This window comes from Nesoenas mayeri (genome assembly GCF_963082525.1).
Source record: "Nesoenas mayeri genome assembly, chromosome: 3".
Lineage (NCBI taxonomy): Eukaryota > Metazoa > Chordata > Aves > Columbiformes > Columbidae > Nesoenas > Nesoenas mayeri.
Genome location: NC_137544.1, coordinates 102,997,373 through 103,021,542, shown reverse-complemented (window position 1 = coordinate 103,021,542; position 24,170 = coordinate 102,997,373). Strand labels below are relative to the sequence as shown.

Genomic DNA, 24,170 nt, shown 5'->3' with positions numbered 1-24,170 from the left:
TTGGCTTATCCATCACCCCCTGCCCAGCAGCAGCGACGACGAATGGGAATGGGCAGCCAATGCTGCCCGAGTGGGGCTCTGCTGCTGGCACTACACTAATCCCACCAGCTCCTTACTTTCCAAGACAAGAATGGTGAATACGGGGTATAAAATTAAAATTCTTCTTCATGTTTCAATGTAACATTCTATCTGTATTAGAAGCAGTGGGGGAAACACGTGGGAAACGTGAAGCAGTAACCGCTCTGGCTCAATAGTGGGAGAATCCAGAAGAAACACTAGGGCATCTAGGGCCAGCTTTGCAAGGCTCATTTTGAAATGTTCCCTCCGCCAACATAGACAAATATTTGAGCAAAAAATATTACAGAAAAATTCAGTTGATTCACAGAGAGCAAGCATGTTAAATATAGAAAATAAATTAAACAATTAAAGGCCAAAAGAAATGGGATTTTAGCCCTGCTTTGAGTATAATTTTAATTGCAGCCTTACACAGGGAGCCACCAAGCTGCTTTTAACCGTCGGAGTGGGTGAATAGTTGCCAAAGCAAGCTTTTGCCATGCTCCTGGGCTGTACTTCCCTGCACTGGGAAGCGCAGAGCAGCGGGACTGGCACGAGAAGCTCCCGTCGGCCACTGCCCCATGTCCCCAGGGCACAGCGCAGCTTCACCCATGGCTCCCCGTCCCTTCTCCACATCCTGATGGGACAGCTGAAGTGCAGAGATAGTGACTGCTTTGCCCACAGCAGCTCAGAAACTCTCCAAACCCACATGGAATGTGCTGTAAGCCATTAGCCCAACTGCTGGGCCCCCACAGAACTGTGGGTATACGTGGCAGCTCTTCAGGTACAGTCCAATTCAAGCTTAAAAATATTAAAAAAAAAAAAAAACTCAGCTTCAAACAGACTCAAAAACCTTGGGCTAGGCTGAAATTCAGTCTACAGATGTTACAGCCAGATTCTGTCATTGCCAGGAGCCAAGCCCTGCTATTTAAAGGTGCCCTGGCACTAACCCACCCCAAACGCAGCTCCCGGCCTCTGCTGCACTCATAAATTACAGACAGCAAAAAGGGCAAGCTCACAGCATCTGCACCGCTTTCCGGAGCTCAGTGCTGACCTGGCTTACCAAGGCTTTTCCTGGCCCCCAGGCAGAGCCAGGGAGCTCCTTGCTCAGACCAGCGGGCAAGCCCGAGGTTGCCCATGAATTAAAGGGCCATGTGCTCCTCCAACCCCAGAAACCATTCCCCAGCATTGAGGCAGGGAAAAACTTGAGGCAAGGCTGAGCTGGCAGGTGCCTGCTGTGGCCAGGGGAACCACGGAGCTGTCAGTCAAGCATCATCATCCACCCTGACATCCCTCTCCTTCCACAGCCTGCAAGACACAGTGGATGAAGGATGCAAGCAGTAGGGTAAGAGCCAGGGAGAGGATAAGCTTGGAGCGTGGCTCCTTTCTTCCAACTGCCACCAAAAAAGGTCCTTTTCTCTTTCTGGAGTGACGTTCTCAGAGTCTCCACTGTAACAAGGTCAGCGTCAATGGAGGGACAACCTGGGCAGCTCACAGAAGGCTGAAGACCAGCAGCATCAACTGCCTAAATAACACACAGCGTCCAGGGCTACACTGCTGATCTTGGCAACAATCCCCTTCTTCTCAGCTACAGAAAACTTATACAGGAGAACATACATATATGTGTGTGTGTATATATATATACACGACTTCCATATTATTTTGCCTTTTGTAAACAGTCTGGTAAAGAATCATGGATTCTCTTTTCCCAAGCCAGAGACTGACATGCCCACAGCTAAGCAGTGTCCCCTGCTCGCTGTGCCACACTCATCTCCCTCTTGAGACCTGGGTGCTTTGTCTACCAGTGCTGCTGGGAGTCACAAAGAGGAGGATTAAATCACTATAGCAAACTAATTGAAATGGATCCAAAATATTGCTAATCTTCGTCAGGCCACCCTCTTTGTATTTATCCCAGCACCAGCTTTGCAGGGATGGAAGAGAGAAGTACACACCACAAAAGGCACAGCCCAAGCAGCAGAGATAAATTGAAGGAGTGACTAACAGGGTTGTGGTTAATGATTCACAAACATTTTACAAACGGGCTTGTGTCTTCCTCGGTCATGAGCAATGCCTGTTGCTCACAATAGGCTCTGCATCCCTATCGCTGCCACCAGCACTACCAGTGTCCCCTTCACCATGTTCCTAATGTACTGTGTGTGCAGCAGGACCATGGGGAAGAGGAGGTGATGCCAGGTGGCATCAGTCGGTCTCCTCCGGGGGAGTGTGATGCATCGGGATGCAACTCTGCATCCCAAAGCACACTGACCACTGCAGGTGCACCCTAAAGCATCCCCTCAGCTCCCAGGGTAGCCATATTCAGTCTAAAGCACCAAACTTGCCCACTCTTCCCCAGGCTGCAGAGCAACCCTGAGAAAACCCAGTAATATTGAAAGTGTTAGGCTGTTGCTTTTCCTGCCTCACTGCAAGGTGCGCGGCTCAGTTTTGGTTTTAATTGCAAAGTCTCCACATTCTGCAAACCAAACATAGCTGGAATTGAACTTGAAAAGTGAAAACGCCCATCAATGAAAACTAAAGCCCTGCACTGCCAAAACCAAGTGAGATGCACAAAGCAGGAAGCTTAAATAGGGTGGGGAAAAAATGGAAATTACTTTAATAGTATATTTTCATTCGTAATAATCTGATAGAGGCTGGTAATGACACTGGAAGGTGAGCTACCCTCAGCCCAAGGAGGCGTGCCTATTTATGAAACCATCTGGCTGTCATCTGCTCAAACGCAGTGCGAAGGTAAAGCGCAAACAGCCGCTGCAACACATCGCTGTGCTGGCTGCGGTCAGATAGAGTCGGGCTGGCAGCATCCCTATGGGCAGGGAGACAATCCTGCGTCCTACAAGCCAGGGGAGAAGCAAAAATAATCTAGAAACCATCTGAGTTATGGGGAGGAGTAGCAGTCTGTGGTTTATATAGGGCTTTTTCATTGCATGTAACTTGTTTGTTTAGGAAGAGGTTTATAAATCATTGCTTTCTCAAAAGCAGAAACCAAGTAACAGCTACAGGAGAGTTATTTCTTTGCTTTTAAGAAAGCATTGCACAAAACCAATCAGATCTATTTAATGGGCTGTTGAAACGGTGTAATACCAGCCTCTTGTGTTATCCTGGTTCCTAATGATTTTATTAACCAAAGAGCTGGAAGGAGATCGACTTGGCATTCCTGCTCTCTGAAATTATATTCCACTCATACACAAACAGGAACTATAGCTGAACAGCAACCGGTAGGATGATATTTAATACCCAACTCTATATTTCAACACTGTCTGGTTTGAAATAGAGTCCGTGTGCCATTTACTGGCAGTGAAACTAATAGGATTCTCTAAAAATCAATCCATAAATGCACAGATGCTAAAATGAATGGTTTCCTTTCCGTTCTGTTTACGGGAGGGCTCTTTTACGGATATCTATATCCCAGCGTAAAAATTTCAGGAACAACTTTTCTAAGTCTTCATTACATTCAAGGGGACTTTTGTCAAGAAGACCGCTTTAAAAGAAACTGCTACTTCACACTGTGGCTCATCATTACCCACAAACCCAAAAAAGTGATGCTTGCTCATGAGAGCTGCCCCAACCACGCCGTGTTCCCGATAGGCACGCAGGAGCTGTGTGGGAACCAAGGTCAGGGTTAGGATGGGACACTGAGCTCCACACTCAGCACACGAACTATCGAACTGAAATAACGTGCCATTGTCCACCAGCATCCCCGTCCCTTCAAGAGCAGCTGCTGCACCTCTAAAGGAATACAGCTGATGGCAAAACGCTGCCCGGGCTCATCCGCGGGGACCCCAAGGAAGCAGCAGTGCCGGGGACTGCCGTGCTGGCAGGGGGACTGCTGTCAGTGGAGGGTTTCCAGATGGGAGAAACAAATTCATTAACCGAAACTGAGTGCTCTTGGGCACGCCAAGGTGAGTATTTCTTGATAAAATATTCAATAAAAGCAAACGTAAAAAAAAGAAATATTTCTTCCTTGCCCTACTGTGTTAATGGCAAGGGTGGGGTTGGGGGGTTTGAGGGTTGGAGTCTTTTTTAGAGGAAGCAAAAAGACTGCATGACCCGTTTCTCACTTCTGAAAACAAAAGTCTATCAGAGCAGGCTGCAAGCTGAGAGATTATTCAGATTTCTGCCTCCATAAGGCTATTTCTTCCAAGACCACATTCCTGAAAGTGCCTCAGTAATTCCCACCCCAGAAGTGAGGTGGGCACACCAGGCAAACCTCTGCATTGCTCATCGAACCAACTCTGCATCCCCTTCTCACTCCCCAGCTCTGGGGTCAGCCTGAAGTCCCAGTTTGGGGTCCCCCTTCTCCAGGCAGGGATGCTGCCACACAGCCTCCACTGGCATCATCCCGCCTGACCCTGATTTCGTCGGTACCACTCAGACACAACAACTCTGCCAGCACTGGGGGCTGAAGATAGATGGGCAGATAATAAAAGCCGGGTCAGGCACGCACTGTCCACAAAAGCACATCTCTGTCCCTTCTGGTCCATAGGGGACACGAGCTCCCTGGCTTTCCTCAGCAGAGGAGGAGACAGTGACCCCACAGACCAGCTTTGCTGCTGCTGGCCAGTGACACTGATACCCCTTGGTTAGTCCCATGGGACAGCCCCCGGGAAAAGCTGCAAGGCAGAAAGCCATGAACACATCACCAAATCCTCTACCAGGTATAGTTTTCCATGGGGGTTACAACTATCTGGAACACAAATTGGGATTAAGGGAATAATGTACATCCAAGCCCTTCGTGAATCTGCATAATCTGTCCTGTCTCTGGCAGATTAACATCTCCAGAAAGATGTAGCTCTGCTGTAGGAAAAATAGCTCCAAAGTGCTCCAGGTTGTGACAGAACCTGAGGCACACGGCAGAAGTTTACCACAGCCTCCTGGCCAACGGCCAGGCTTGCAGAATTGAATTTCATTTTACCCTCTTTCACCTCCTCCTTCAGCCACAGAGGCTTTTCTTCATCTCTCCTTCCTCACATTTCACTTCCAAGGGCACAGGACTACAACAGCACTGTTTTTTCTCCATACCCAACCTCAGAAAACAAATCATTCCCAAACTATCCGAGCAGACACCTTGCCTCCAACACCAGCCAGGAAGGTGCAAACCTCCTCACGCCACTTAGCTACATGCAACTCCCTTACGAGTGATGCTTTTCCCCATTTTTTTGCCAGCAAGAGACCGTCCCAAGTCACAAGACTATTTTGCCCTCTCCTCCTCTTATAAAAGCTGTGGCTGAGGATGGCCACGCAGATGTCAAATCCTCCCGCTGCCAGCCACCAAGTGCTTGACCCCGCAGAAGCCCAGCAGCAGCGAGGTCCACCAGTGAAATCCTTCTGCCTACAGGTAACTTTCTGTCACCCACCTTGATTTCTTCCAACCCAGGACCCATTCCAGTGAGATTCGCAAAACTCAGGAGAATACTCAAGGCAGGGGCACATTCCTGAACTACTCACCAGTGTTAAAACTTCATCAGTGTTACTATCTCTTCACTTTCCCCTCCGATTTCTGCTTTTTCCCAATCATGCAAGACAATTTTCTGATGATTTTAGCTGAATTTAGCTCATTTTTTGTTAATTTGGCTAAGATTTTACTGAACTTAGCTAAGTAGCTAATTTTACAAAGTGTCTCCCATTAAATCTCCCTGTGCCTCAAAGTCCCGGTCTATAAAAAGAGAATCATTATCACAGGTTTGTCTCTGGATGACAGAGGCTTTAAATCACTGTCACCCGACATCTGCTTTGCAGCCCATGGGGAGCTGCCAGGTCCTGTTCAGCTCCGAGTGGATAATTACCCATTGGTGGAGATACCACCAACTCAGCTCCAAACACCCTTCTCCATCCCTAAAGTGCAGGCAAGGGCTGAAGGACATGGTCCGGGCAGCCCAGGGAGCCAGGAACCACCCCTGCCTGCCGAAATCGGTAGAAGACTTAAGCCTTGGGGGCTGTCAGCCTTTCACCAGCAGGAAAGCGCTTTAAAATTAGGAAAGAAAAGGAAAAAAAAGGAAACCCAGCCAAAGCAGGCAGCAAATGGAGAGGTTGCAACCTTAAAAGCCGCAAAGACATTCAAACAATAGTATCTCAGCTCAAACCTTCCCGCAGCTCTAGGTAGAAAGATTACAAATTGGCCGATGATTTAGCTCCATTTGGTGCCCTCTATTCAGTCCCGCGCCTTGGTGCATGCTGCAGATACCGGCTCTCATCCTTATCCCCAACATCCACTAGCCGCTGTCAGCTACCAAAGCTGGGTGAATGTCGTGTGCACACACAGGAACCCCCTTTTTCTTCCCCAGCTGGTCCCATGGCAGCACTTTGAGTCATCACCAGGACCACGCTGCTGTGCTGAGGGGCCTTGGTCGAGGTAGATATTTCGTTTCACAGCCCATTCGTTGTTGATTACACTATTTCTTTCACATTTATATCCTTATTTTCCCCAGTTTTTCCTTTTTTTTTTTTCTTTTCTTTTTTTTTTTTCTGCTCCCCCTCAGTTCACATTACAGCCATCATTTATCTCCACAGCACCAGCAAGCTGATTTACTGCCTCAATCAGTGCAGCTCCAGCATAAGTTGCGTGAAAAAGGGACACATCAAACCCAATAGGCAGCAGGGATCCGGCCAGGGGAACCTGGCAGGACAAGGGGGAGGGACAGGGCAGAAAACCACCCCATGAACCAAGAGCACCAACAGTGCAATTTTATTCATTCTCATTGTGGCAAACCTGAGAGGACGTGGCAATGCCAGGACAGATGAACTGATGTTCTGTCAGGCATCCCTGGAAGATGGGAGGTTTGAGGCTGAGCACTTTAGAAGCAGAGATTTGGGCAAGACAATTTTTTTTACCCACTAACCAGGGAACAGAGGAACGTGCTCTATCAGGATCGACTCAGAGCATTTCTGCTAAGCACCTAGTTCGCTCTCCTTCTCCTAATGAACAGCGTGACATGCTCAAAAATCAATGGAGACTCAGTGAACCCTGAGCAAAGCCTCCTGCCAGCGCCCAGCCAGGCATCCCCGCCATGCTGCTCTCTCTAACCAAAACCGACAGGGGAGCGATTAACCGACAGGTTCTCTAATGGCCACCCCGTCAGGACTCTTTTTATTGAGACCCCGAGAAAGCAAGCCATGTAGAGGAGTCATCTGTGGAGGTGTCAGCCTTCTCCCTGGTGATGCTAGCGCAGGAAAGAGGGGCTGCTGAGGCCACTGCGGCATCCCCAGCCTTCCTCCACAGACAAGGACGTTCGGCTTAGTGCCCTTCTCGCAGATGCCCACAGGCCTTTCAAAGCCCTCGGCCCCACAACCTAAGTCCAAGTCTTTATGGCCAGATGGATGCAGCACATTTTTGGGCTGAATGGGAAGAACTGAGGCACCTCTGAGAGAAGCCTCCTGCTTGCGATACCTGTGGTTAAGCAGGGAGGCAGACAGCAGAGATGACATGGTTTTGGGGACTGAGAGGGATGGGGAGCGGCCCAAAGAACACAGTAGGGTACCGAGAAACTGCTTTTGGCTCTTTTCCCTAAAATACCTGGCAAGTTAAAGCCCCCTCTGAGGTGGCTGAGGCTGCATGTAAGAGACGAGGCTTTGACAGGGAAATGATTGCATCCCGGCGCCAGCCATGGAAACCTGGGAGCTGGGACAATGGCATGGGCATGGCAGGGAATGGACACCCCAAACCAAACACTGACTGATCCACAGAGAAAAGAACAGGGAGCAGCTTTCCCACAGCACCCAAAAGAGATTAGGATGGAATGGAGCTCTTTCACTGTAAGCAGCTGCTGGCTTCAGCCCCAAAAGCCTCCCCACACCACCGCTATAGCACTCCCTGCCACTCCCCCATATGCTGCACTGTTAAGTATGTATCGGTACATATACACACACATATATATATATTACTCACTTTGCTACTTTTCCCATCCTTGCCTGAAAAGAGTAAGAGAAGCAGCGTGTACAGCAGCACTGCATCACGCGTGCATTGCCCTGACCCCCCCAGGCTCCTTTCCCTTGCAGCACCCGCACCCTGTTCTCGTAACCTCTCCGCAAGGGGCTCATTTCCCATCTCATTTCATGGCTTTGAATCGTTCCCTCTGTGTTTAGTTTGCTTTAAAAATGTCATTACTTAAGAGACATGGAAAAAAAACCAAAAAAGGTGGGCAAATAGGAGGGGTTTAACTCTGCCTTTGAATCTCCTGGCTGGAGGGGCTTCACATGCTATTCAATGTGGCATCAGTGATTTAATCATTGGTGCGATGCGGTTGCGAACAGCAGCAGCCAGCAGTGCCTGCAGGAGTAGCACTCTCCCTAACAGCGTGAATATTAAGGGCATTTAACAGCCCTTGTAATCACACTGTGCCTCCTTGCAAGAGCACAGCCAGGCAGCACGAGGGAAGGCACTGAACCACGCCGGGGTGTTATCAGACTTCGCCGTGCTCCTCACAGCATCTGAAATCAGCCCCACTTGCACAAAGGAGAGCGCTGGCTTCGCGCTGCTTTTCTCAAAACTGAATCCCACACAGCAAAAGCCCTTAAGCACGTGCTGGGATGAACTGGGTGGCTTTAAAGCCTCCTCCAGTGAAAGCTGGCCCCATGTGGAATTTGGGTCCTTGTAACACAGAGCAAACATTAAGACCTTCAGCAAATTAATCTCCCGAATCTGTGTTTGATGCACTGGGAAAGGATTACTGGGGGAGGAAAAGAAATCCTGAGCATGGCCTGAGTTTAGCTGCACCTCAGAACTAGAGATGTATCACACTTTTGAGGTCAGGTGTTAGTCTGTTCTCAAAGGAAAAAGATCCCCAGCTTTTACACTTTCAAACATTTTAGTCTTTTATTGGATTAATATCATTCTGAAAAGTTTCCCATTATTTTGGTGCCGAAATGGCCAGTTATCTATTGCAGCCTACTGCAATGAAATGCCTGCAAAATACTGTCACTCCTGGCCTACAGACTTGAAACACAGTTTATGGAAATAGGGAAAAAAAAGTGGGAATTCATATGCTTTATCTTTCAGATACAGTAATGGCTGCTAGTTCTGCCTGAAGATCGGGAGAACATCTTGAGACCCAAGCCTGCATTTGGAGAGAGAGATGCTGCCTTGCCCAAGGGCACACTCACAGTTCGTGCTAATGCCTAAACCGGTGTTAATACCAGGAGATATACACCAAAAATTCGGCAATCCCAGTTGGTATTTACATATAGAAACTCAGAATTGTTCGGCTGCGAGATGGTGCAGGCAGGTTTCAGCTGGACTAACATCCACATTGCCAGGTGCTCCCACCTCCCTGGTTATTTCAGCACAGCCCGCACACCAGAGGGAAGGAAAATAACTGCCTGGCCTTTCATTCACACCTTTAATTATTCAGCTTATATTGATATAAAATTAATTGAAGCAGAATAAGCTTTTATCCCAAATACAGGTGCCTGCACTCAGGCATCACTGAGGCTAAAAGGTGCAAATTACAGTTTATTTAATGAGCTCACTTCCAGCTATCAAATGGCTAAACCCCTGTGCTGGACCCGCGGGTGCTGCTCCACCTTCAGCAAATGCCTTTACACCAGCTTGTGCCCCAGTACTACAGCTGTGGTCTAAATACAATGCTTCAGTAAAACAGCAGGTATACAAAGGTTAGGTTAAATAGCAGAGATGTTCTTCACTTTTGTGATGCATCCAGTGTCAAGATTTGGCCACGACGCTGGCAGCTGGACCTGATCTCCAAAGGATGCAACAAAGCACCGAGAGCAAAGAAATCTTGCTTTGCAGAAAGCCGCTCGTGCCTGTTGGGGAAGGTTGACCGCACTTCACCTCCCAGTAGCTGATGCCCTCAAGCATCAATGTGTTTTGCTCCTGCCTCACACACGCTAGCGGAGCTTCTGCTTGCAAAAGCCAAATTGGAGCTGACTTCCCTTTGCTGACATTGCCTCTGGAAGGGAAGGTGTCATCACCTCCCCAAGACCCGCAGCGCCTCCGGTGAAGAACAACACCTGAATGACCTTCCCTGGCATTCAGATGCCTGCTGGAGCTCACTCTCACCTTGAGAGATAGATTGTGTTTGTATTTCACACTTAATTTTGGAAATGTCGTGTTCCTTGAGTGCGTGGGTACATCCAGGATGTCCCTGTTGAGAAAACACATCCATATCTATCCATATCTGTGTGCAGTAATGAGGGACATGTCACCAGCAGCAGCGGGGACCACCAATGTACTGTGTTCTCCTCATCCAACTCCCCTTTTTGCCACTTGCAAGTCTAATTTCTAATTACAGTTATTTCACTTGAAAACATCCTGGCTGGTTTTCTACTGCCAGGGAATTGAGGGTTGGACAGTGAGAGCCAGACTCTCTTTCAAATAGCAAAAACAGGGAAGAAAAAAGTGGGTTTGGTGGTGTTACAAAATCCTGGTGACCCCTGTTTTGAGACATCCTTCCTTCTCCAAGCTCTGGGGCTTCAAATTAGGCAGATACAAGCCTCTATAATGGGCTCAGATATTTCACTTTTATTCCAAGAACACCACCAAAGCAGGCAAAGCGAGAAGCCTTTGAAAACCGTAATTTTGCACAAATACTCAACGTTTCCCAGGACCACAGCAGCTGAAGCCTCAGCAGATTTCAAACCATTATAGGCTTGATTTTTTCATTATTTCTAGTGCTGACCAAATCTTTCACGTATCATCTTTGCAAGCAGGATGCACGTCCTTATTTATGCAGGAGCTGAGCAAATACAATTACTACTGCTCATGAAGCCCTCAGCTATCAGAGCATCGAGCACGACAGAAAAGTCTGTGTAGAAGTGCATAATGTTGTCCTTCACCAATGGACTTGAGCTCAGCAGGGAGCAGGAAGGAATAAAATAAAATAGTTGCTTGAAAATGGAGCAGAAGATGTCCAGCACACTGCATGGGTACTCTTGTACATCATCATGTCATGGCGAATTCAAACGACACCCTCTTCATAGGGGTAAAGTTAAAGTGGTCATGGGTAGAGCAGCACACTCCACTTTAAAATTTGAGTCCTGATCTTTGAATACCCAGAACACTATTTTTGTGAGTACTTAATGATACGGAAAAAAACCACACCAAAACTTAAGAAAAAAGACAAATTTCTTTTCCTTCTCGCTTCCCAGGAATTTCAACCCCTCAGCAGAATCACTGCTAACGGCTTCCCAAGACATGTGCCGCCCCTCTGCCAAAGCAAGCTGTCTGTCCATCCCTCCCGCGCTCCATGCCACGGCAGCAGGGCAGGGAGAGCTGGTGCTGGCCGGCCCTTGGCAATGCTTGTTGTCTCCTCCACCCCAAAATCAGCTCCTCCTGCACCACAGCCAGCAGGCAGGACCACCGAGGCAGTGCTGGGCTGAGCACCCATCCCCAAGGCCTGCACGGTTGTGGGTTTTATTTTTTTCTAAGAGACCTAAACCAGCGATCTTCCTGCAGGATAGGAATTGCATTTCGCAATACTGTGAGGAGCGCACCGTATGCAGCCAACACGCTGTACGCAGTTTAACTCTGAGCGTTATACGGATATTCATCCATTTTGATCCCAGTCGCAGGAGCAGATGGCTGTTTAATGCATGTTTGAGTCTCTCTTTCTCCAAATTACACCATATTATCATGTCGGGAAAATGCAACGAGCATTATAAACACCACTTCTCTTCGCCGCTCCCTTCCCATCCAGCTTTGCTCTTGCCGAAGGGCAGGACCATGCAACACGGCAGCTTCTCTTCCAGCTTGGCTCCCCAACACCAGCTCCAGCGGCCCCGTTGCATCTTCCCTCTGCCCACCCTGCTGGAAAAAACACCCACCTTCCCCACCCAGACCCCAAGTTTCTCATTTTGGTTGGGTGAGGTCACAGCACAAAGGGGCTGCATCCCAAACATCCCCCAGGGCACATCCTAAGGGATTTTAGAGGATACTCTTCTATCCTGAAGGACTCCAAATCAACCCATCATGTGAAGCAGATTACTCTGACTCAGAGAAAATAAAATAAACTCTTTAAATAAAAAAAAGGTTCATTTTTAATAAAAATAACTGAGCCACACCATTGAAAATGAGCCTGCTCTGACCTGTAACTTCTCCCTCTCACCTTTTCTCCACCACACCTAAAGACAAGCAAGTAAAAATTCAATGCACGAGAAAGAAAAGATGTGCACAAACTCCCCCCTGCCCGGGGGGCTGCAACCGAGCTCCGTGTCGCTGAACATACTCGTGTTTTATTTGCGAGCCACATGCCTCCATAATGTGTTATGAGGTGTGTTTGTAACCGGCGGATTCCGACAGTGGTCCTTGAGGAGGAAATGGTGTGTGTCTAAATGCAGGCAAAGCTATTTGGAAAGCCAGGATAATGCAGCCTTGCTCTCCTTGCTTGGGCCAAATTACATCCTTTGGATCCTTCAGTGGCTTAAAAAGAAAAAGAAAAAAAAAAAAAAGGCAAGAATAATCCATCTCAATTTCTTTGGCTCTGCAAATACTATTTAGAGAATAGAAGGTGATTTCTGAGCTCGTTTGGTTTTGCACCACACAAGCCCTGTTCTCCTCATATCACTTTCTAATCAGGTTTATTGTTGGCATTTCCACTAGAAAACCAAGGAGGGAAAGGCTAAAACCCTCAGTTGCACATGAAATGGAGGCAAACAAAAATAATAATAATAAAAAAATAATAATCTATCTTTCCCTTGTCTTTCAGCCTGATCTGAAAATGAACCTGTTTTGCTTCTGAATCAATTCTCTACTAGCACTGCACTTCCCACGATGAGATGCAATCATTAGCTCACTTGCTCCTCCAAATAATATCACAAAGCCAGAGCTCGAGCTGCTTTGTGGTAAATAATCACTAATTTTAGCTTATGTGTGCCAAGGCAGGGCTTTGGCACGGGACACAAGGCCCACTCAGCCCCTTGGGTGCCACCAGCAAGGTCCCTGTGCCATGTCTGGCCAGGGACAGTCCCCAACCCAGCATGTCCTCCCCATGAAGAAGGGAAACTGGCACATTGTCCCTTCCAAAATGCTTCTCCATGACACGTAAAGGACCTCTGCATCTCTCTCGTTCCCTCAGGCTGCAGTGAGGGTTAATTAAGGCTCATAAGAAGATTTCAAACAGCGGGATTGAAGGCAAACTATTAGTAGAACTAATGCCGCCCCCACAAACAAAGTGGTGAACTCCTGCTGAACCTGTCACCACTGATCATTTTCTGAAGGCACATGTTAACAATGAGAAATCATCCTCCTCCTCCTGGCACCCCCTGCCACAGGCACCCAGAGCCCCAGCCCCCCCAGGACATCCAACACCCCCCTGCAGCAGGCGGCTTCCCAGGGTACCCTATAGACACACCTATGGCTGCCCTCCCCACCAGAGCAGCGGCTAAATGGGAAAACCTGTATTTAGGCAGCCCACCTTCCCCAGCTCGTACGGAAATGCATGGGCAGAGGGGAGCAATACTGATTTCGGTGAGCAGAGGATGGGGCTCAGGATCTCTTCCTTGGATTGCTCTTCCCATAACGCTGACTCCTGCTGAGATTTTGGAACCGAAAAGGGGAAAGAGGGTGGGAAATCAATGTAATTGCAGCTTAGTAAGCAACTGTGCTAAGTGTCGCTGGCAAAATCTGAACATTTCGCTGTGAGAGAAAGGCAGGGAAAATGGCTTTTTCATTGCACGGGAAAGTGGATTGAGAGCAAACCCCCCCACTTCATCTGCTCCTCACCCCTTCCTTCTTTAAATAGGAGGAAGCCAGCAAGAAACACACAGCTAACGCCAGCAATCTCCAGCTCACGCTATTCCAATTAATAGTCAATCCACTGCACCCTTTGTCGTTAGGCTACACATAATTACCCCTTCATGCAAACATCTTTCTTAAACAGATTCTACTTTTGCTTTCTCTGCAGATACATTCCCCATAACTGGTTTTATTGCACCAAATGCTGGGCTGCCCTTGCAGAAGGGAACAGTTATAACCATGCCTGTCTCTCTCAACTGCAGTAAGTTGCTTTTGCACTTCCATGACTTCCCCCAAGCTTGCTTTTCCTACCAGCAAAGAGATGAGACCACAGGCAAACACACCCAGAAGCACCAAACCGGCATCCTGTGGGCTGTGTGCCCTGGACACGCATGTTCATGGACCCAAGAAAAAACACTTGGCTCACAAGACCTCTGCTCAAACCCTGTACTGAGCCACCCAGGGATCTGCCAGCCTGGGACAATAAGGTGGCACCCACACTTACATGGGCTTATAAAATGGTGCTATTTCATAGAATCATAAGATCATTTTGGTTGGAAGAGACCCTCAAAATCATTGAGTCCAACTGTTAACCTAAATCTGGCACTAAACCATGCCCCTAAGAGCCTCATCTATATGTCTTTTAAACACCTGCAGGGATGGTGACTCCACCACTTCCCTGGGCAGCCTGTTCCAGTGCCTGACAACCCCTTGCCTGAATAAATTTTTCCTAATATCCCATCTAAACCTCCCCTGGCACAACTTGAGACCATTTCCTCTCATCCTATTGCTTGTTACTTGGGAGAAGAGCCCAACACCCTCCATGCTACAACCTCCTTTCAGATAGTTGTAGACAGTGGTAAGGTCTCCCCTCAGCCTCCTTTTCTCCAGGCTGAACAGCCCCAGTTCCCTCAGCCGCTCCTCATCAGACTTGTGCTCCAGACCCCTCACCAGCTTCGTTGCCCTTCTCTGAACTCTCTCCAGCACCTCAATGTCTTTCCTGTAGTGAGGGGCCCAAAACTGAACACAGGGTTCGAAGTGGGGCCTCACCAGTGCTGAGTACAGGAAGACTGACCTAGTCCTGCTCATTACACTATTCCTGATACAAGCCAGGATGCTGTTGGCCTTTTTAGCCACCTGGGCACACTGCTGCAAGGCTGCCTCTCCCAGCACTGCCCATCAAGCATCTGTACTCACCCAGCTCACATCTAATAAACCACAGTGGTTTGTTAAACCATGCCCTGCATTCTCTGCCCTGGTCTCTGCGCCTACAACCAACCACACAGCTTCAGCAGGAAAGAAAAACTCTGGTCCTGGTATCATAGAATGTTACACAGACACAGTATTGCGATTTCTAGCCCTTACCCTGCAGCCATCCCAGGCACACAACTCATGCTGCAGAGCCAGGGTCAAGAGACCTCTTGGCAGAGCAAGAGGAAGCAAACCCAGCCAAGACAGGCTCTGGGACATGAGCACATCAAGATAAAATAGGATGATGTTCTCTTATCATGGAAAGGAAGAGTGAGGAAGAGAAAACTGCCTTGTTTCTTTGAGTAAAGAATCCACCTCTGTATGCATCAATGGTGGTGAAAGGATAACTAGGAAAAAACACATGCTGATAGTCAGCATCTTTCTCAAGCGTCAAAACACGCCACAACACACACTGTGTGTCTATGGTGCCCCAGCATCCAGAGACAGAGCTGATTTCAGAGACCTCCCTGCCTGAAAGCAGGACTTTGTTTTGCCGAGCTCACCCCTAAGGGTCACCAAAGGCTCAGGGCCAGACCCAAGCCCTCCTAAAAACCCAGCTGCAGGGCCAAGGGCTCGACGCCCTTCCCCACCACCTACCGAGCAAGGGGACACCGGCACGCCACACCACAGTAGCCAGCAAGAGACGCAGCAGCCCAGAGCCATCCCACTGGCAGCCTGCAGGGTGCTCCGCAAGGACCTTGCCAGGACAAGTGGATTGCAAGAGAGAACACCTCGGCAGCATCACCACCTCTGACACCCCTTCCAAGCACAGCAGCGGGATTTTTCCAGCTCTTTCTTCCCTCCTAGAGCAGAATAAACAATATTTTTCTTCTTCTGGTGCTCAACAGCTCTTGTCAAGAAGACACATATCAGCTGCATAGAAATTTATTTAGCTCCTTACCAGCAAAGAAGTATAAACCTTGCATTCTCTCCCTCCTTCCCAGATATTTTTTGAAAAGCACTGAGCCAGGAAAGGCACTTGGGCATCCTGATACTCACCGTTTTGCAAAGCAAACAGGTCTTGTTCAATCAATATTTATGCCCCCATCAGTCACAGTTGCAACACAGAGCTCTACCAGAATGTAATGGGGGTAAAATTCATTCATTGCAATTACCAGTGAAAAATTAACAGGGTTTTCATTGACCGCTTATCGTTTCACTGGTATCTCAGAGAGCACTTTGATGCTTAGTAGGTAAATTAATTAAACAAGACATACAAGACAGGACGCTCACCGTTTGTCCATGGCTGCTTTAGTAGCTGACGTGACTGGGTGCTGACTTGGGCAGGAATTCTTGTCTCGCTCCTGCTCCACGAGGATACAGGTGTTAGCACGAGGAGGTGGCCGTGCTGAGAAAACCTCTTCCCCGAGCCCACCAGAAGGAAGGCGAGCAGCTGAGAAACAGCACCCACTGATGCACCAGACCTGTCCTATCTGTTCCCATAGATGAGGATGGCTCAGGCATTATTTTGTGGTTTGTACTTCCACATCAATCACTACATACACCAGCAGGAGAGAGCAACTGGATTCTACCCCAACTCCTGGACCAGCAAAGCTTTGGACATCCTAAAGAGCCTGGGTTAGCTCCTAGAGATTTCAGGGTGGGATTTCACCAGCAAAGCATGACAAAAGTTTCCTACTCTCTCCCACCCTGGACCTACCCAAGTCCCCAGCCAGCACGAGTGTCCCTGTTGCTAAACACTCTGCCTTTTTGTTCCCGACAGCTTTGTCACTTCAATCCCTTAATAGTCAAGATCTGAATTTTTGCAGGATGCGCAGTTATTTTAATCTGTTAAGTGGCTCTGCTGCTATAAAACTGACAGGAATTTAATATCTGAAAACTGTCAGCTGAGCTCCAGGTGCTGAGGCTTTCTAGACGGCGATGCTGCAGAAGGAGGTGCAGGCTGCTGTGAGGCACACGGGCACAAAGCTGGCGAGCATCCCTTCGCCTCGAGGTCAGATCCTGCTGGGTGCTGAGCACCACCGTGGGCACCTCTCATCACCTCACCCTCCAGCTGCATTTGAACACACTGAGAAAGGATCTGTCGCATCGCAAATACTAGCACAAGTCAAGTATGTCAGGTCACTTTTTTTTAATAAAAGGAACTCTTCTTCTGTAGCTTTTGCCCTGCAATCCAGCCCATGATGGACCCGCTTTCCCCCTAGAGGCTTGTCAGCTGTGTTTCAGCCATTCATCAGAGGGAGGAAGTTGGCACACAGGAGGAAATTAAGAGAAGTAAAAACCCCAAACCCAACAAAAAAACCATCTTTCTGCCTCTCCTGCACACGCTGCTGGCCCAGCAGCAGAACCCAGACCCCTCCACGAGCCCCTCACTGCAGCAGGGCTCTGCTACACAACCGGCTCCCCACTCCAGTCTGCTGTGGCTCCACCAGGTGGAAGGGATGAGATGGCCAAGGGGTTGTCACCCACCCTTCTCCTGCTCCCTCCTTAGCATCCCCCAGGCTGCGCGGCTGCAGCCGGGCACAGGCACAGGCACGAGCCAGGGGAGCCACCACGCTCACGGAACATCTCTGCAGAGCCAGCTACACGTGCTCCTCACAAATCAGTTCAGGAATTTGCTTGTAATTAAGCCCACATATCAGTTCTTCTCATTATTTCTTAATGTAATTAAGTTATTAATTTATATGTGTGCGCATCCCCTTTCTAAAGCAAAAGGCCAGATCAGAGGGAGGCAGGGGAGACACCAGGCACTGGCATGGGACCATGAGCTCCAGCTACCCCAGTACATGCCAAACCCCAATGCCACCTCTCTGAGTGACTTCAGGTGGGTCACCGGCAGCCTGTGTTTCCAAGAGGGTTGAGCAACTCCAAATTCCTGTGGGGTCAACGAGAGCCAGAAGGATACAAAGTTCAATTAACCTCTCCGGGTCCCAGTTTATCCAGCCGGAAAACTGCTGGGGCAGGGAGACAGGCTGGAACTAATTAATGCTTGCAAAGTATTTCAAAACTCTCTGCCGAAAGGCACAGAGGGCAGGAGGCACCCACAGGTCCCAGGTCATCCGTAACCCCGAGCAGCCCTGTGTCCTGACCCCCTCATCCATCAGACTCAGCGTTCCTAGGGGCTGAGCCCCCAGCTGCTAACCCGGCACCCAGCCAGGCTGCGCGGGCAGCGCGCCGCGGCAAGGGCAGGCATGCCACTACGGCTCCCCCTCCCAGCCAATTTACAGGAGTTTATAAAGGGCAGGGAAAGGGCAAGGTCAGGTTTCTCTTACTGCACTAATAGGGCTTGATCTGCTTTTTGGAAAAGAAAAAAAAAAAATCAAACTGCAAGCGACAGCAGGAATAACAGCACTGGAGGGACAGGGGAGCCTGTCGCAGGAACAGCTTCACAGTCCTAAATGGAGCAAGTTATGTTCTTCTACATGCTACCAACCCTGCCAGGTTACTGCATCCCACATCCGGGAGGGAGTCCCACACCCTAAAATCCAGCCTCAGCCTGCTCCGGCTGCCCCGGCACGTACTGACAGCGGCTGCAAGCAGCAGGGACGAAGAGGAGGGAAAGGAGGGGATCAGGATTGAGGGGAGCAAGGGCTGGCAAGAAGGGGTGCCCTCTGAGCCTGCTCGCCACTGGGCAGCCGTGAGAGATCCACAGAGATGGGATTATAGGGAAAAACAGAAAAGAAAAAAAAAAGAGGAGATGAAGCCAAGTTAATTACAACAAACGGCTGCTCCTACCTCTTCAGGCACAAGCAGCACAGGAAAGCTCAGCTACCACTGTCAGACCTGCCCAAACACCTGTCTCCACCAGCGCTGCAAGAGGCCAAGCTGGCAGTGTGTTCTAGGGATAGGCAGGACTCAAAGACCACAGCAGACCCCTCACACCGAGGACCTGCTCCTCAGAGACCTTGCCGACCCCAACACAGAGCTCTCCGGCTGTGGGAAAAACATCTCAAGCCTTCCTTTGGGAAGCTGAGTGCTGGATCTGGCACAGGATTTGGGGTAAAGAGCAAGGGGGGGATGCAGACCAAAATAATAGCGGCGGACAGGCAAGCCCTCCGCACAGCCAAGAGCAGCAGCACTGCGAGCAGTGGCTGTGCCCCTGGCAAGCTACCAACATGCCATGGCCAGCAAGCTTGGGCACCGCAGCCGCCCAGCATCGGACACATGCCGTGAGTCCTGCCTGGAGATAGGTGAGGGCAGGAGGCAGCACTACCAGCTGGAGCCTAAATAAAAGGGTCTAAAGGTTAAATCCACATGTGGCATGATATAGGGTATGCATATGGCCGCAAAAATAAAGCTCGACTGAGAGAAAAGGCAGAAGGGAGGGGGGGATAAAAAAAAAAAAAAAAGTCAGAAACCACTACCAGGAAACTTGATGTGAATTTGCTCCATTTCTCCATCGTAGCTGCGTTACAAAGTTTGCACTGCCATTAACAACCTACTACCTCCACTTATTTCTTGATGAACTCTAACTGCTCAAGTTTTCAGCAGCAGCCAGTCCCACCGGCCAGGGGAACAGGGGAACAGGACATGCTGCCAGGCTCCTCTCTGGACCGCAGCATCTCTGCCTCTGGTACCCAAGTCAACTCCGCAGCCATTCGGAGGAGTTAACTAAAGTGACACCACATCCCCGCGCTCACAACCAGCTTATAATTCACATTGCCCAAAAGCAGCTTGCAAAGCCAAAAAATGTAATGCATTTAAAAAAAAAAAAAAAAAAGAATCTGCACTCTATGGATCTCAAGGGGATGCGACTGTTTTGATGGAAAATTCAGAGGAAATGAAGGAGAGGCAATTTTAGCAGTCAAATTGCTGGAGTTATAGCAACTTGGCAGTTGCAGCTTCAAAACTTGGGGCCTGATCCTGTGTGATGGAGAAGTTCGCTTCACCAGCCATGGGAGCCCAGCCCGGCCTCTAACAGCACCAGCAACCTGCACCTCAGGGGAGGGGGGGGCTTGCATGAGAGCAGACAGTCCAAACAGGCTGCAAAGTGAAGCAGCAATTCAGCTGCAGCTGGTGCCAAGCGAGAAGCAAGGTTCATTTCAAGGAGAATACAGGAACTCACATCAAACAGGGGAGGTCTGGTTTTGCAATTTTTAAGAACGCAGTTCTGACAGAAACCAATTGACACCAAAGCACAGCTACGGTTCAGAAGCACTTGTCTTCCAACACTGTTTTCAGTAACTTATTACCTTCCCCCGCTTAAAAAAATAAATAAATAAACGTAGATATAATTATTTATGTTGGAGCCTGAAATTGCATAGATTCATTCTCCTCTGCTAGGACTGAAAGATTTCTGAAAGCCTGAAAAATCTCCTCAATCATTTTTATTTAAAAAACATGGGAACCCAATAATTCCTCAAGATGAAAAAATCAAAGTAAGCTTTATGAGTTCTGACTTTCTTTTTTTCCAATCAGGTCGTTAATTCAGTTTCAGAGGTGAACATAGATGAGACTCTGTGAAGACCTGGCCAACACATACAGTTGCTATAAGTCATGGGCTTTTAAACACCCAGTTGGGTGTCACTGATGCAAAAAAAAGGGCTGAAGTCTTGTACCCTTCCTCTGCTACAATAACCCTTAATCACAGTAGATTTTCAAGACCTGATTAACTTATTCAAGACTTACAGCAGTATAACCAAAAGAAGCATCTAATCTGTGTCCTTTGGAAGTTAACCCTCGGTTAACCTCAGGCTGCTCTCTCGCATGTTAGAGAGCAGGGGACATGGGACCTTGTTCAAACAAAGCTGCTTGCAGCTCCCTGCTTTTTGCAGCATCTGTGCCGTGAAACTCCTCTGTTTCACTCCCGGTGTGAAATGGGATGCTCTTCCCATCTCCCCCGTGCTGTCACTCCGAGGACTCAAACATGACACAGAAACACGCGACTGCAAATGTATCCTTCTACCCAGGCCGACTTATAGGACAACACTCCTGCCCTCACTCTGTCATCAAATAAAACCAGTAATTAAAAGCCCCAGTGATTCAAACCGGCTGATGTACCTGCAGGTCTGCCAGCCGATGTGTCCCAGCCACGGGCCACCTCCCGTTTCAGCCAGGAGGCAGGGTCGAGCCCTTGTTGTTTTAGGAGAGGGCTCAGAACCGCTGCGTGACCCACGAGGGAAAGGAGTCGCCCGTCCTCCACGGGGGACACAAAACGCGTGCTTCATTTCCTAGGAGCGCACCTGTCTCCCCGCTCCCCAGGGACCCACGGCCCGAAACGTGAGATGCTCAAAGTTGGCGGCGGGGCGGAGGGCCGGTAACGCCGGCAGCACCCGCGGGTCAGGAGCCCCGACGGCTGCAGCCCCCGGTAAAATAGGGCAGGAGGACGGCTGGGATTGCCGGTTCCCAAGGCCGTGCAGAGGGGAGCACCGCGACCAGGGAGGTTAATCACCGGGGCGGGGGGAGTGAGGAAAGGGCCCGACCCACCCCTACAGGCACAGAGCCGATGCAAAACTTTAAGGGGAGCGCGACGAGGTGGGGGATTCCGAAAACCGCCGGGAAGTTGTTCCCCGGGCGGCGGCGCGCCCTGCCCGCCGGCTGCGTCCCGGCCCCGCCGCCCCTTGCTCACCTCCGGCGTGCGCCCCTCGGCTCCCGCCGCCTCCAACTTCCTCCTCGCCCCGAAAAAGAAGAGAAGGAGCGCGGCGAGCCAGAGCACCCCCAGCAGAGACAGCGCCAGCCGCCGCGTCGGCCGCCTCATCCTCGGGAGGGGTGGGAAAAGTCCGAGAGGTGGGGGATGAAGGGCCGGGAATGGGGTAGGGGAGGGCGGTGGGCGCCTCCGGGGGCAGCGGGAGCGGGGCTAGGCGGGGAGAAGGGTCTCGCCCGCCCGCCTCGGAGCCGGCGATGCGAGTCCCGGGCTGTGCATGCTCTGCAGGGGTGGGGAGGGGAGGAGGAAGAGGAGGCGCCGGCAGGAGGGGGGCTGGAGCCGGTGCCGGAGCCGCTCGCCTGGGGAAGGTGCTGCGCGCAGACAGCCGGTCTGCCATCCCGGCCCGGTGGGGCAGCTGCGGGGCCGCGCCGCTGCTCTGCCCGCCCCTCCGGGGACCGCGCCTGGGGGGGCTGCGGCCGCCCGGGGACGGCGGCACCGGGCACAGCGGTTTGGAGGCGGAGGGGATGTGTATCATCGGGGCCGCCCGTTTCTCTCCCCGGACACGCACCGTGCGTGGGTCCCGGCCACTTTCCAGCGCCCCCGAGCCGAGCGCGAAAGGACGCGCGGGGCCCGGCAGCGCCGCGGCGAAGTTGGCCCGTCCCGGTCCCCATCCCGGTTCCCGTCCCGGTCCTGGTCCGGCGCTGAGGCGAAGGGAGGCCAGCGTTCAACAACACACAGAGGAGGCTCAGACATGACGGGAAGATTAATTTATCCAATTGAAACAGCAGGGGGAATTCAGGTAGGTGGAATTTAATTACTGGATTTGGAAGAGAAGATGTGAATCTCCAGAGCTGTCAAGAGCACTTAAAAAAATAAAATCATAATCATTGACACGGAGCAGGGCAGCTGTTGGTATGCCAGCTACAGCTTGGTGCCAGGCCATGGTCCTGCAGGGATGGCCCTCAGTGTCACCTCTGTCCCGTGGAGCGTTCCCTGCTGGCTCCACACACAGCCCTGGCACAGCAAGCCTGTCCACACAGGGCACCCAAAGTGGGAATTACAGACATTGCTGAGGGCAAAAAAAACCCTGGAGTAGGACTCCAGAAAAGAGCTGCCTTGCCCAGCTGTCCCTGCTCACCTGCCTTACTCACTGCCCCTCGATCCTGCCACTGACAAGTATTGCACGAGCTGAGCAATCCCTTGCAGAAGACATTAGAGAATAAATTAAGTATTGGAGCAGATGTGAGTCATTCCTGTTAGTACAAGAACTACAGAACAAACCCCATAAAAACAGGAATCCATGCATAAAGTAACATATGGAATGAGTCTGCGATAAGATGTCAAATGCTGGAAAGTCCGATGCACATATTGTAAACAGCCTCTCCTATGCGTTTCCCACACACTCCTCTTGGTTTTATTATTTCCTGCAGTTGTTTTCTGTCACTTGCTAATTTATCATTTGCGATCTTCATCGTCTGTCCTTCTCCGATTTATTTCCAGGACTCGGTAAGCCCTTCTCCCCCAACAAAATCCATGCCTCTCAGGCCCAGCACTCACAGAAAGATGCCCAGATAAAAATTTCATTAGCATCCACAAAAAGGGACATTTCTCTTTCTTTGTTTCAAGGCCGTCTGACTTTGAAATGCCTTTATCAGAACGATGAAATCCAGGTCCAGTGGGTAGGCTTAGGTTGTCGTTGCAAAACAAACTTCAGCAGCACAGCCAAGCAGGAGCAGAACTAACCGCGTGGGAGGAGAGTGGAAAGGCCTTATGCCATGGTGAGACGTCAGCCTGACACTGCATGGGAGGCCCATGCCAGCCTGAAAATGCCACCACGTCCCATGGTGTCACACCAATTAACCTTCCTCAGGCCCATGGTCAGTGTAGCTGGACCACTGCACTCCAGCTCTGCTACCATGAGACATCTCTACCCAACCTAGAAGGGACCTGCAGGTAAATGCAGCAGGTGTTGCTCTCTTCCCCAAGCTGTTATTTTATGTTTTCTCCTGAAAGCTAAGGCTCATCAATGGTAGCTTTGCACAGGGCTTATATTTGTCTTCTTACCTTGTGCCTACCACAGCTATTGGCACAGGCTGGTTGCTACCTCTGACGTACCTTCTTCTATCCCCATTTGGGATAAGAATGGCTCTCTGACCAAAAATATCATCTTGCCACAAGTAGAAAGTTGCCACTGGTGTTTCCCCAACTGGGATGAGATGACCTTGGCTGCTGTAACGCAGCATTTCCCCCAGCACATTCGCAGAGGGTGCCGAGATCTTCCTACCATACCTCGTTCTGTGTTAGGAGAGCTTTTCCAGATAAAGGCACCTGGGTGTTATCATTCAAAGCTGGATTAAAAACCTTGTCTTTTTCATAGGTCAGACTTTCAGTGGAAGTTATTACAAAATATAAGGGGGAAATATAGAAAATATCAGGGAAATACATTACAAATTAGATTACAAGTAAGGTAATAAATAGGACAGACCTGACAAAAATGCAATCAGATAATGCTATCTTATTACCTTGAGAAACAACTCCCTCTGCTGAGGGAAAGCTTTATTGGCAGAGCTCGACGCTGTGATGAATAACCCGCTGTGCCCGCAGAGATAATGGGCAAAGACC

At 49.8% G+C, this 24,170-nt stretch overlaps 1 protein-coding gene across 1 annotated transcript in view; it reads right to left on the bottom strand.

Moving 5' to 3' along the window:
• GALNT14 (polypeptide N-acetylgalactosaminyltransferase 14) overlaps nt 1-21,662 on the bottom strand; it is a gene marked incomplete at both ends in the record, with an annotated part of 104,089 nt that extends 82,427 nt beyond the window's left edge. The window contains one exon of the mRNA XM_080342901.1: nt 21,534-21,662. Within this exon, the coding sequence (XP_080199027.1) occupies nt 21,534-21,662 (129 nt within the window). The remainder of the gene's footprint in view (nt 1-21,533) is intronic.
• Nucleotides 21,663-24,170: the final 2,508 nt, after the last annotated feature.